The 14,481-nt window shown below is 43.8% G+C and overlaps 1 protein-coding gene across 1 annotated transcript in view; it reads left to right on the forward strand.

The window, feature by feature from the left end:
* Positions 1 to 1,796: 1,796 nt before the first annotated feature.
* Positions 1,797 to 14,481, forward strand: part of B9D1 (B9 domain containing 1) — a 41,342-nt gene continuing 28,657 nt past the window's right edge. The window contains exons 1-3 of the mRNA XM_038763003.1: positions 1,797 to 1,875; positions 9,452 to 9,520; positions 13,236 to 13,347. Of these exons, the coding sequence (XP_038618931.1) occupies positions 1,813 to 1,875; positions 9,452 to 9,520; positions 13,236 to 13,347 (244 nt within the window). The 5' untranslated portion in view covers positions 1,797 to 1,812. The remainder of the gene's footprint in view (positions 1,876 to 9,451; positions 9,521 to 13,235; positions 13,348 to 14,481) is intronic.

Consider the following 14,481-nt stretch of genomic DNA (forward strand, 5'->3'; position numbering starts at 1 on the left):
ACCTTGGACAAGTCACTTCACTTAAGTGCTTAACAAATACCATCATTATTATTTTTATTATTCTCTGGGCTTCAGTTACCTCATCTGTAAAATGGGGATTAAGACTGTGAACTCCATATGGGATATAGACTGTTCAAACTGATTAGCTTGCATCTACTGCAGCGTTTAGTAAAGTGCCTGGCACATAGTAACTGCTTAACAAATACCATAATAATGATGGTACCATGATTAGTTTTATTATTATCATAGTAAATGCTTGACAAATACCATAAAAATACCATTCAAACAAACAAAAAAGAGAGAGGCCTTGTGGTCAATGGAATGAAATCAGAGCAGGGACGCTTTCTCTCTAATTCAACTTCCCGTTTCCCTTTGACTAAGCGCTTAGTACAGTGCTCTGCACACAGTAAGCGCTCAATAAATACGATTGATTGATTGATTGACTTTTAAGTGGATCAAAGGGATTATTCAACAGGGTTCTCCTTATTAAATAACAAGAGGTTTTAAGTTTGAGAAGCAGCATGGCTTAGTGGAAAGAGCACGTGCTTGGAAGTCAGAGGACTTGGGTTCTAATCCCAGGTAGGCTACTTGTCTGTCTGCTGTGTGACCTTGGGCAACTCACTTCACTTCTCTGGGCCTCAGTTACCTCATCTGTAAAATGGGGATTAAAAGTATGAGCCCCAACATGGGGCAACCTGATTACCCTGTATCCACCCCAGCGCTTGGAACAGTGCTCGGCACATAACAATAATAATAATAATGGCATTTATTAAGCACTTACTATGTGCAAAGCACTGTTCTAAGCGCTGGGGAGGTTACAAGGTGATCAGGTTGTCCCACAGGGGGCTCAAAGTCTTAATCCCTATTGTCCAGATGAGGGAACTGAGGCACAGAGAAGTTAAGTGACTTGCCCAAAGTCACACAGCTGATAAGTGGCAGAGCCGGGACTCAAACCCATGACCTCTGACTCCAAAGCCTGGGCTCTTTCCACTGAGCCACGCAAATACCATCACTATTATTATTATAATTATTCGCTTTGCCTCAGAGACCTCATCTGTCAAATGGGGATGAAAACTGTGAGCCCCACGTGGGACAACCCGATTCCCTTGCGCTTAGAACAGTGCTTGGCAGATAGTAAGCACTTAACGAATACCAACATTATTATCATCATTATTACCATTATTATTGTTAAGGGCTTAATCCCGGCTCTGCCACGTATCAGCTGAGTGACTTTGGGTAAGTCATTTCACTTCTCTTTGCCTCAGTTACCACATTCATTCATTCTTTCAATCGTATTTATTGAGTGCCTACTGTGTGCAGAGCACTGTACTAAGCGCTTGGGAAGTACAAGATGGCAACATATAGAGACGCTCCCTACTCAACAGTGGGCTCATCACGAGAAGCATGGTGGCTCAGTGGAAAAGAGCCCGGGCTTTGGAGTCAGAGGCCAAATACCAAAATTATTATTATTAAAATTATTTTCAGGGCTTTTGCCCTGACAGGAGCATTATTGTTATTAAAACAATTAATAAAACTAATTATTTATTAATAAATTAATAACAATAAAAATAACAAGAGCAGAGGCCTTCCCAAGGCCGCCGGCTTTACCGGTCGGACCGGCCAGGCCCCGCCCGTATCTAGGCAACGCGCCCGGGAGCCATAGCAACCGGCCTCCTCAGGCCCCGCGCCCCCCTCGGGCACATGCGCAGAGACGCCTCGGGCCCCGCGCCCCCCCTAGGGCGCATGCGCAGAGCCGCCTCGGGCCCCGCGGGCCCCTCGGGCGCATGCGCAGAGCCGCCTCAACCGCCCATCATGGCGGCCGTCGGGCCTAGTGTCTTCCTCCTGCTGGTCAATGGCCAAGTGGAGAGCGCTCAGGTGAGGAGGCCTCCCGGGCTCGGGCCTGACTGACTGACCTCCCCCCCTCCACCACGAATTAGGATCCTATTTGCCAGCACTTTTATAACATATTGACTATTCTATTTCTTTTATTTTATTAATACGTTTTGTTTTGTTGTCTGTCTCCCCCTTCTAGCCTGTGAGCCCACTGTTGGGTAGGGACCAACTCTATATGTTGCCCAGTTGGACTTCCCAAGCGCTTAGTACAGTGCTCTGCACACAGTAAGCGCTCAATAAATACGATGGAATGAATGAATACTATTCTATTTATTTTATTTTGTTAATACGTTTTGTTTTGTCGTCTGTCTCCCCCCTTCTAGACTGTGAGCCCACTGTTGGGTAGGGACCATTTCTATATGTTGCCCAGTTGTACTTCCCAAGCGCTTAGTCCAGTGCATTGCACACAGTAAGCGCTCAATAAATACGATTGAATGAATGAATACTATTCTATTTATTTTATTTTGTTAATACGTTTTGTTTTGTTGTCTGTCTCCCCCCTTCTAGCCTGTGAGCCCGCTGTTGGGTAGGGACCGTCTCTAGATGTTGCCAACTTGTACTTCCAAGAGCTTAGTACAGTGCTCTGCACACAGGAAGCGCTCAATAAATACAATTGAATGAATGAATGGATACTATTCTATTTATTTTATTTTGTTAATACGTTTTGTTTTGTTGTCTGTCTCCCTCCTTCTAGGCTGTGAGCCTGCTGTTGGGTAGGGACCGTCTCTAGATGTTGCCCAGTTGGACTTCCCAAGCGCTTAGTGCAGTGCTCTGCACACAGTAAGCGCTCAATAAATACGATGGAATAATGAATGAATACTATTCTATTTATTTTATTTTGTTAATACGTTTTGTTTTGTTGTCTGTCTCCCCCCTTCTAGACCGTGAGCCCGCTGTTGGGTAGGGACCTTCTCTAGATGTTGCCCAGTTGGACTTCCCAAGCGCTTAGTACAGTACTCTGCACACAGTAAGCGCTCAGTAAATACGATTGAATGAATGAATAATCTTAGAACAGTGCTTTGCACATAATCCCAATCATAATAATACTTATGGCATTAAGTGATAATAATAATGATGAAGCAGTGTGGCTCAGTGGAAAGAGCCCGGGCTTTGGATTCAGAGGTCATGGGTTCAAATCCCGGCTCTGCCAATTGTCTGCTGTCTGACCCTGGGCAAGTCACTTCACTTCTCTGTACAGATTTGCTATTCTATTTATTTTGTCAGTGATGTGCATCTAGCTTTACTTCTATTTATTCTGATGACTTGACACCTGTCCACATGTTTTGTTTTGTTGTCTGTCTCCCCCTTTTAGACTGTGAGCCCGTTGTTGGGTAGGGACCGCCTCTACACGTTGCCGACTTGTACTTCCCAAGTGCTTAGTACAATGCTCTGCACACAGTAAGCGCTCAATAAATACGAATGGATGAATGAATGAATGAATGTTCCTGAGTTACCTTATCTGTAAAATGGGGATTAAGACTGTGAGCCCCCCCCCCGGTCAACCTAATCACCTTGCGGGGGCTCACAGTCCTCATCCGCATTTTACAGACGAGGTAACTGAGGCACAGAGAATAATAATAATAATGTTGGTATTTGTTAAGCGCTTACCATGAGAAGCAGCTTGGCTCAGTGGAAAGAGCCTGGGCTTGGGAGTCAGAGGTCGTGGGTTCTAATCCCGGCTCTACCGCTTGTCAGCTGCAGCTCTTAGCAAATGCCATTATTATTATTTTTATGTGCCAAGCACTGTTTTAAGCACTGGGCTGGGGGAATACAAGGTAATCAAGGTTGTCCCACATGGGGTTCACAGTCTTCATCCCCATTTTACAGATGAGGGAACTGAGGTACAGAGAAGGTAAGTGACTTGCCTGAAGTCATATAGCTGACAAGTGGTGGAGCCTGGATTGGAACTCATGACCTCTGACTCCCAAGCATGGGCTCTTTCCCCTGAGCCGGGCTGCTTCTCTGTAATTTTAATAATAATAGTAATGATGGTTAAGCGCTGGGGGGGATGCAAGGTGGATACAAGATACTACAAGCTAAGCACTGTTCTAAGCCCTGGGGGTAGATACAGCTCTTAGAACAGTGCTTTGCACATAGTAAGCACCTAACAAATGCCATCATTATTATTATTATGCCATCATCATTATTATTATTATTACAGGGTTATCAGGTGGTCCCATGTGGGGCTCACAGTCTTCATCCCCATTTTACGGATGAGGGAACTGAAGCACAAGGAATAATAATAATCATGGTATTCGTTAAGCACTTACTCTGTTCTAAGCACTGGGGTAGATACAGGGTAATCAGGTGGTCCCATGTGGGGCTCACAGTCTTCATCCCCATTTTACGGATGAGGGAACTGAAGCACAAGGAGTAATAATAATAGTAATAATAATGGTATTTGTCAAGCACTTACTATGTGTCAAGCACTGTTCTAAGCGCTGGGGTAGATACAAGGTCATCAGTTGCCCCATGTGGAGCTCACAGTCTTCATCCCCATTTTACAGATGAGGTAACTGAGGCACAGAGAAGTGGTTTGCCCAAGGTCACACAGCAGAGAAGTGGCGGAGTTGGGATTTGAACCCATGACCTCTGACTCCCAAGCCCGTGCTCTTGCCACTAAGCCAAGCTGCTTCTCTTAAATGAAGGGAAGTGAAGTGACTGGCCCAAGGTCACACAGCAGACAAGTGGGATTAGAACCCTTGACATTGGACTCCCAAGCCCGTGCTCTTACTACTAATAATAATGGTATTTGTTAAGCGCTTAACTACGTGCCAGGCACTGTACTAAACGCTGGAGTGGATACAAGCAGATCGGATTGGATACAGTCCCTGTCATTCACTCATTCATTCAATCATATTTATTCAATCAATCAATCAATCAATCGTATTTATTGAGCGCTTACTGTGTGCAGAGCACTGTACTAAGCGCTTGGGAAGTACAAGTTGGCAACATATAGAGACAGTCGCTACCCAGCAGTGGGCTCACAGTCTAAAAGGGGGAGACAGAGAACAAAACCAAACATACTAACCAAATAAAACAAAATAAATAAATTTATTGAGCGCTTACTGTGTGCAGAGCACTGTACTAAGTGCTTGGGAAGTCCAAGTTGGCAACATATAGAGACGGTCCCTACCCAACAGTGGGCTCACAGTCTAGAAGGCTCACAGACTCTATCCCCATTTTCCAGATGAGGGAACTGAGGCCCAGAAAAGTGAAGTTACTTGCCCAAGGTCACACCAGCAGACAGGTGGCGGAGACACGATTAGAACCCATGACCTTCTGACTCCCAGGCTGTGCTCTATCCACTGCGCTATGCTGCTTCTCTTGCCCTTAGGCCATGCTTCTTCTCTAAGCACTAAGTACTTAGAGAAGTACTAGGGTACATTATTCAGTCATATTTATTGAGCGCTTACTGTGTGCAGAGCACTGGACTAAGCGCTTGGGAAGTACAGGTTGGCAACATATGGAGACAGTCCCTACCCAACAGCGGGCTCACAGTCTAGAAGGAGTAGACAGACAACAAAACAAAACGTATTAATGTAGTGTTAATTCATTCAATCGTATTTGAGCGCTTACTGTGTGCAAAGCACTGGACTAAGCGCTTGGGAAGTCCAACTGGGCAACATCTAGAGACGGTCCCTACCCAACAGCGGGCTCACAGTCTGGAAGGTGGGGGGACAGAGAACAAAACAAAACGTATTAACAAAATAAAATAAATAGAATAGTATTCATTCATTCAGTCATCAGTTCAGGCATATTTATTGAGGGCCTACTGTGTGCTGAGCACTGTACTAAGCGCTTGGAAAGTACAGTACAGCAATAAAAAAGAGACAGTCCCTGCCCACAACGGACTTACAGTCTACAAAATAATCAGGTTGGACCCAGTCTCTGTCCCACATGGGGCTCACACTCCTGTCCCACATGGGGCTCACACTCTTAATCCCCATTTTATAGATGATGATGATAATAATAATGGTACTTGTTAAGTGATTAGTACGTGCCAGGCACTGTTTTAAGCGCTGGGATAGATATGTCAATCAGGTTGGATATAGTCCCTGTCCCACATGGGGCTCACACGCTTAATCCCCATGCTCCGCACACAGTAAGCGCTCAATAAATATGATTGAATGAATTTTACAGATGAGATAACAGGCACAGAAAGTGAAGTGACTTGCCTAAGGTCACACAACCGACATGTGGCGGAGCTGGGATTAGAACCCAGGTCTATCAGCTAAACTGTGCTGCGGGATGTCCCTCCTCCTTTTGGGGGGATGGCCCTGGGCTAGTCCGCCTTGCTTGGAAAATGGTGACCCTGCAGAAAGAAGACCCACGTTCTTAAACACGCGACGCCTAAACCTTGCTTTCCCACTATTTTTTTTAATAGTATGTGGCATACGAGCTGAGGTAGATATAAGTTAATCAGGTTGGACACAGTGTATGTCCCTCATTCATTCAATCATATTGAGAGCTTACTGTGTACACAGCCTGGACTTTTTAGACTGTGAGCCCACTGTTGGGTAGGGACTGTCTCTATATGTTGCCAATTTGTACTTCCCAAGGGCTTAGTACAGTGCTGTGCACATAGTAAGTGCTCAATAAATACGATTGATTATGATTGATGATGACTAAGCGCTTGGGAAGTCCAAGTTGGCAACATCTAGAGACGGTCCCTACCCAACAGCGGGCTCACAGTCTAGAAGGGGGAGACAGAGAACAAAACCAAACATACTAACAAAATAAAATAAATAGAATAGTGTTCATTCATTCATTCAATCATATTTATTGAGCGCTTACTGTGTGCAGAGCACTGGACTAAGCTCTTGGGAAATCCAAGTTGGCAACATATAGAGACGGTCCCTACCCAACAGCGGGCTCACAGCCTAGAATGGGGGAGACAGACAACAAAACAAAACGTATTAACAAAATAAAATAAATAGAATAGTATTCATTCATTCAATCGTATTTATCGAGCGCTTGCTGTGTGCAGAGCACTGTACTAAGCGCTGGTGAAGTCCAACTGGGCAACATCTAGAGACGGTCCCTACCCAACAGCGGTCTCACAGTCGAGAAGGAAGAGACAGAGAACAAAACAAAACGTATTAACAAAATAAAATAAATAGAATAGTATTCATTCATTCATTCAATCTTAATTATTGAGCGCTTACTGTGTGCAGAGCACTGGACTAAGCGCTTGGGAAGTCCAGGTTGGCAACATCTAGAGACGGTCCCTACCCAACAGTGGGCTCACAGTCTAGAAGGAGTAGACAGACAACAAAACAACTCATCCCCATTTTACAGATGAAGTAACTGAGGCACAGATAAATGACTTGCCCGAGGTCACACAGAAGGCCTGGGATTAGAACCTAGGTCCTTTTAACTCCCAAGCCCAGGCTCTACCCTCTAGACCATACTGTTTCACTTGCCAACTCCAGAGAAGATCTCCGTCAAGCCTGGGCGTGCAGCCGGGAGGAGAGGGAGAAGAATCCAATTCCCGTTCCACCACTTTCATTCATTCATTCATTCGATCGTATTTATTGAGCACTTACCGTGTGCAGAGCACTGTACTAAGCGCTTGGGAAGTCCAAGTTGGCAACATATAGGGACGGTCCCTACCCGACAGTGGGCTCACAGTCTAGAAGGGGGAGACAGACAACAAAACAAAACATATAAAGCATATAAAATAATAATAATAAATTATTAATAATAAATAATAAAAATAAAAATATAAATAAATAATAATAAATAACATTGATAATAATAATGAAAATAATGATATAAATAAATAATAATAAATAAAATAAAGTAAGTAGAATGAATACATACAAATAAAATAGAGTAATAAATACGTACAAACATGTATGCATTCATTCATTCAATCGTATTTATTGAGCGCTTACTGTGCTGTGTGACCTTGGGCAAGTCTCTTTACTTTTCTGGGCCTCAGTTACCTCATCTATAACATGGGGATTAAGACTGTGAGCCCCATGTGGGATAGTCTCTATATGTTGCCAACTTGTACTTCCCAAGCGCTTAGCACAGTGCTTTGCACACAGTAAGCGCTCAATAAATACGATTGAATGAATGAATGAATATAGACTGTGTTCAACCTGATTAGTTTGTATCTTCCCCAGGGCTTAGTACAGTGCCTGGCATGTACCTTAACAAATACCATGTTTTTTAAAAAAAGGCGCACAGCGTAGAGAAGTAGTATGGCCCAGTGGAAAGATCACAGGCTTGGGAGCCAGAGGTCATGGGTGCTAATCCTGTCCCCGCTACTTGTCAATTGTGTGAGTTTGGGCAAGTCACTTAACTTTTCTGTGCCTCAGTTACCTCACCTGTAAAATGGGGATTAAGACTGTGAGCCCCACGTGGGACCACCAGAATACCTTGTATCTGCCCCAGCGCATAGAACAGTGCTTGGCACATAGTAAGCGCTTAACCAATATCATTATTATTATTATTACACCAGTGGCAGAGCAGGGATGAGTTCCAGCCTGTGCTCTTTCTACTGGGCCATGTTGCTTCTCCCGCTGGAAATAACAGTCCCAGAGCTAGAGGGGAGGCATGAGATCATTACACATTCTTCTGGTATTTTGTAGTGCTTTCTCTTTCAACAGGCCTCCAGGCAAATAGTTCCTTAAAAGTCTTTCCCAATAGGACAGATATCCTTAGATTATTTAAAACCCATCTGGGACTCCAGACCAGCCGTAGACAAAAATCCATTCTCAAAAACATGGTTTAAAAATGATCAAACCTCCCAGATATCCCATTCCGAGATACGCGGCCATTCAATTATTAATATTCAAATATACAGACAAAAACACTGAAAATCTTTTGGCAGAGTTAGGATGGATTTGAAACCAGCTTTTTTCATACTTTCCAGGTGCTTAGTACAGTGCTCTGCACACAATAAGCGCTTAGTGAAAGCGATTGAAAGAGGGAACTTTCAGGACCAAAATGGACTTGACAAGAGTTTGAAAGGTGAATTCTTTTTAGGGGTCTAGGTTTAAGTAAACATAAAATGAATGGGCGTGTGCGGGTGTCAAAAATGGGTTAAATTAAATAAAACCTTAAAAATGCCATATCAATCAATCAATCAATCGTATTTATTGAGCGCTTTCTGTGCGCAGAGCACTGCACTAAGCGCTTGGGAAGTCCAAGTTGGCAACATATAGAGACAGTCCCTACCCAACAGTGGGCTCACAGTCTAAAAGGGGGAGACAGAGAACAAAACCAAACATACTAACAAAATAAAATAAATAGAATAGATATGTACAGGTAAAATAAATAAATAAATAAATAGAGTAATAAATATGTACATATGTCATAGCCATACATAGCAGTAAAGGGCTTTCAGTACCAACCTCTGGACTGTAAGCTCATTGTGGGCAGGAAATGGATCCGTTTGTTGTTATATTGTACTCTCCAGTTTAGTGCTCTGCACATGGTAAGTGCTCATAAATATGATTGAATGAATGTGAACCTCATTTGCCCTATAGACCCCAAATGCAGCAAACAAGGGTGAAATAAGGCCTGTGTCTGTTTGTTTTTAAAGTTTCCTGAGTATGACGACCTCTACTGCAAGTACTGCTTCGTATATGGCCATGACTGGGTGCCAACATCTGTAAGTCGATTATAACACATTTTATGTCCGATCCTTTCTGGTGTTTTTTTTTTTTTTTTCCATTCTTGGTAGATTGAGTACAGGCTACATTTCTGAACTGTTAGAAATGAAACATTGTCGTATGTCATTATCCCCCTTCTAGACTGTGAGCCCACTGTTGGGTAGGGACCGTCTCTATAAGTTGCCAACTTGTACTTCCCAAGCGCTTAGTACAGTGCTCTGCACACAGTAAGTGCTCAATAAATACGATTGATTGATTGATGTAAGTATTATTTACTAGGCACCAATTACAGTAAGCGCTTAACAAATACCAGTAGTATTACTATCAGTCGCATCATTTTTAATATGAAGATTTCCCAGTCTGCTGAAACTCATCAACCGGTTACTTGGGGAGTCCTTGGGCCACTGTGGGCTAGGTGGTCCAGGCGTCCCGATTTTAATAATAATAATAATTGTGGTATTTGTTAAGCGCTTAGTATGTGCCAGGCACTGTTCTAAGCACTGGGTGGATACAAGCCAATTGGGTTGGACACAGTCCCTGTCGCGTGTGGGGCTCACAGTCTTAAACCCCATATTACAGATTAGGTAACTGAGGCCCAGAAAAGTGGACTTGCCCAAGGTCACACAGCAGACAAGTGCTCAGTGGAAAGAGCCCGGGCTTTGGAGTCAGTGGTCAGGGGTTCAAATCCCACCTCCGCCAATTGTCAGCTGTGTGACTTTGGGCAAGACACTTCACTTCTCTGGGCCTCAGTTCCCTCATCTGTAAAATGGGGATTAAGAGTGTGAGCTCCCCGTGGGACAACCTGATCGCCTTGTAACCTCCCCAGCGCTTAGAATAGTGCTTTCAACATAGTAAGCGCTTAATAAATGCAAAGCCGGGATTGAAACCCGGATCTTCTGACCCCCAGGCCGGGCTCTATCCAGTAGGCCAGGACAGTCCCTGGAATTTACCCGACGGTCCTGCCAGCTGTGGGTTTTTCAGGGCATGATTTTGTCCTGAGAAACAAAGCCATCGTAGGGACTCTGTCACCTGGTAAATGAGAACATCCAGCTGAAATACATCTCAGTTGGTGGAAGGGGTGAGGGGTGAGTAATGATGGTATTTGTTAAGTGCTTACTTTGTGCCAGGCACTGCACTAAGCACTGGGGTGGATACAAGCCGATCAAGTTGCACACAGTTCCTGTCCCACGTGGGGCTCACAGTCTCAATCCCTATTTCACAGGTGAGGTCACTGAGGTCCAGAGAAGTGAAGTGACTTTCCCGTGGTCACACAGCAAAGTGGTGGGGTCAGGATTAGAACCCATGACTTTCTGACTCCCCAGTACGTGGTCTGGCAACTACAGGGCAGGCAGGAGGTACCAAGGGGGAAGGAGGGATGATCCAGTGGGAGGAAGGAGGAAAAGAAGCTGTCCAGGGCTACCCCGTCCTGGCAGAAATGACAGCAGAAGTGGCCTCAGCCTTTTAATCAGTCGGTCGTATTGACTAAGCCCTTCCTGTGTGCAGAGCACTGTACTAAGCGCTTGGGACAGAACAAGTGGTCTAGTGGATACAGCTCAGGCTTGAGGATCAGAAGGACCTTAGTTCTAACCCTGGCTCTACCACTTGTCTGCTATGTGACCTTGGACAAGTCACTTCACTTCCCTGGGCCTCAGTTTCCTCATCTGTAAAATGGGGATTAAAAATGGCAGCCCTATGTGGGACAGACTGGCCAACTCAATTCCCTTGTATCTACCCCAGCACTTAGTAGAGTACTTAGTACATAGTAAGGCCTTAAGAAGTACCAGTATTATTATTATTATTCTGTATCACCTAAGGGGAGCTCCTGGGTCCTTCCTGCGGCCGCCGTGTGCATTTGTGGCCTCCAGGGCTTTGGGTTTGGGGAAGAGGACAGGGAAAAATAGGCAAGCCTGAACTTAGTACAGTGCTCAAGCGCTTAGTACAGTGCTCTGCACATAGTAAGCGCTCAATAAATACGATTGATGATGAACTGTTCCTAAATAAAGTCTGGGTAGGGATGCTTTGAGTTGTTCATGGTTGGCTGTTTGGAAGTTCATTATTCAGGACTGAAAAAACAAGTCGCTAAGCCAAACATATTGAGGGGACTTTGAAATGAACTGAATAGTTAATCAGTTAACCGCTGAACGGTTCGTTACTTTTTGTCAACTTAAATTACATGTTTATTACAAAATCGTAACAAAGACGCGACGGTGTTTTTGCTCATTCTGGAAAGACGAAGCTCAGTAATACGCAACCCAGGCAACCATCCAGAGGTTATGACAATATTTTTCTTTAAACAGTCAAGATAGTTCTTTCATTAAGCTTGGCGAAAACGTCCTTATTATTTAGTGTACCCTGAAGGGGAATGGAAAGATTAGAAGGTAATATTGTTAATCAGTGCAAATGTTAGAAATGAAAACTGGATTCTTTTCTTCCCAGACCAATTCTTTAGATTCAGGTCGACCTCAAAAGAAAAACTCAGGCCTGGGAGTAAGAGGTCATGGGCTCTAATCCTGCTTTACTGTTTGTCTGCTGTGTGACCTTGGGCAAGTCACATAATTTCTCTGTGTTCCCTCATCTGCAAAATGGGGATTTAATTCCCGTTCTCCCTCCTACTTAGACTGCAAGCCCCATGTGGGACCTGATTATCTTGTATCTACCCCAGCGCTTAGTACAGTGCTTGACACATAGTAAACACTTAATAAATACCCCCATCAATCAGAACATTCAGGCATTCTGCCCCTATCCTAAAAAATGATTTTAGCTCGTATTTTGTTTTCCAATTATTGAAAAGAAGTGTGTAATTGCAATAAATTCCCAATTTCTGTAAGCAGTCATCCAGCTCATACCCCAATCGGTTCTTGAAACCCATGATGCGTCCTTATAGGAGTAGGGTCAAAAATGGGAGATTGGTCTTTGAGCCAAGGTCAGGTGTCGTATTTTTACCAAATTTTACCCAGAATTGTGTCCTCGGAGAGTTAGAGTTTAGTAACACAGCTCTATTAATGTATTCAGATTGAATCAGAGTTTCATTGAGGGGGAGGTATTGACCCTCCGTGGTGATTCTGCCTGGTCAGGTAAGCCTGTCCCCTCTCCTCTTGACTTCTCCCACCCACCTCCTGTTCCCTTTCAACTTCACCCCCATTTTATTCTCTGGATATAACTTGGCAAATTGAGCCCACATTTCCCCATGGCAATCAACCTCACCCCGTCACCCACCCCGCTCCTCCGGACTAATGCCATAAAGGAGGCTAGTGCTGTAGAACTGAAACCAATGTGTTACAAGCTGAAGCAGATTGTAAATTTAGAAATCCGTGTCATTTGTCGTACCTCAAATGGTACCTCAAAATGCCGTAAATCGAGGACGCCCGTTTTCCTTTTTTAAATGAGAGTATTTAGGAATCACATACACAAGTTGATCACCGATATTTAGATAAGAAATGTGTAACCCAAATCCTAGAATGAGTTAAAGTGGTATTTGCTGAGCATATACTATGAGCCAGCAACCACAATTCAGATGAGTTTTTACTCAGAGGAGTGGAGTCTCAGAAGAGAACAGAAGGAAATCTGGCCACATTACAGTGTTTCAACGGACACTCATCCAACTAGACCTGCAAGTTGTTGAAAGAAATTCAGCCTGACCATTTTTTGATTTATATTAAAATATGCAGAATGGCTTACTTTGTGTTTTTGGTCAGCGATCCTCTCTCATTCTAGGGTTTAGAAGAGGGCATCTCCCAAATAACTTCAAAAAGCCAACATCAGCAACAGTCCCTGGTGTGGAATTTTCCAGTCGACATCACCTTCAAAAGTACCAACCCCTTCGGCTGTAAGTAAAGCCCTAAGTCCGTGTGAACTGTAAAACTGGTCTGCTTGGGAATGTGGTGGAATTTTAGACTTGCCTGCAGAGCAAAACGTGTAGAGGCCATATTTTAAATTGGATAGTTCCTCGTTCATCAGCTCTCAAACTGGTAGAATAGTTCCCAAGCACTTAGTACAGTGCTCTGCACACAGGAAGCGCTCAATAAATACGATTGAATGAATGAATGAATGAAAATACAACAGAGTAGGCAGACACGTTCCCTGCCCACAGCGAACTTATTGTCCCAAGTACTTAGTGCAGTGCTGGGCACATAATAAGCACTCAGTAAATACCACTGATGATTAAGCTCAGAAGAGAGAGGGTGAATTTGAAAATGTGCCCTGAGCTTACTGGTGTAAGAGGGGAATCAAAGGATTGTATTTATTGAGTGCTTACTGTGTGCAGAACACTATACTAAGCGCTTGGGAGAGTACAGTATAACAGAGTTGGTAGACACGTTCCCTGTCCATAATGATCTTATAGTCTAAATGGGGAGACTGACATATAGAAATGTGCAGGAGTGTTGTGGAGCCAAGGGAGGGGTGGAAATCCAAATGCAAGGGTGATGTAGACGGGAGTGGGAGAAGAGGAAATGAGGGCTTAGTTGGGGAAGACCTCTTGGAGATAAGGCTTTGAGATATTTTGTTTTTTTTTCCATTTAAAAAACCCTGGGATTAATTAGCGAAATACACACAGAGCTGGACTTGGTAACATATTTATCATCGTCACCGTCATCATCGTCACGCTCCCTTCCCTTCGGTGACTTATTAAGTCTCACAAGGTAGCAAGCAGCTAATTAGGTATGGGGGAACTGCAGCCCGTTGTGGGCAGTGGTTGGTTGTCTTTATTGCTGAATTGTACTTTCCAAGCTCTTAGTACAGTGCTCTGCACACAATAAGCACTCAATAAATTCGTTCATTCATTCAATTGTATTTATTGAGCACTTACTGTGTGCAGAGCACTGTACTAAGCGCTTGGGAAGTAAAAGTTGGCAACATATAGAGACGGTCCCTACCCAACAGTGGGCTCACAGTCTAGAAGGGGGAGACAGAGAACAAAACATATTAACAAAATAAAATAAATAGAGTAAATATGTACAAA

The sequence above is a fragment of the Tachyglossus aculeatus genome, chromosome 21, assembly GCF_015852505.1.
Source record: "Tachyglossus aculeatus isolate mTacAcu1 chromosome 21, mTacAcu1.pri, whole genome shotgun sequence".
NCBI classification, from domain to species: Eukaryota; Metazoa; Chordata; class Mammalia; order Monotremata; family Tachyglossidae; genus Tachyglossus; species Tachyglossus aculeatus.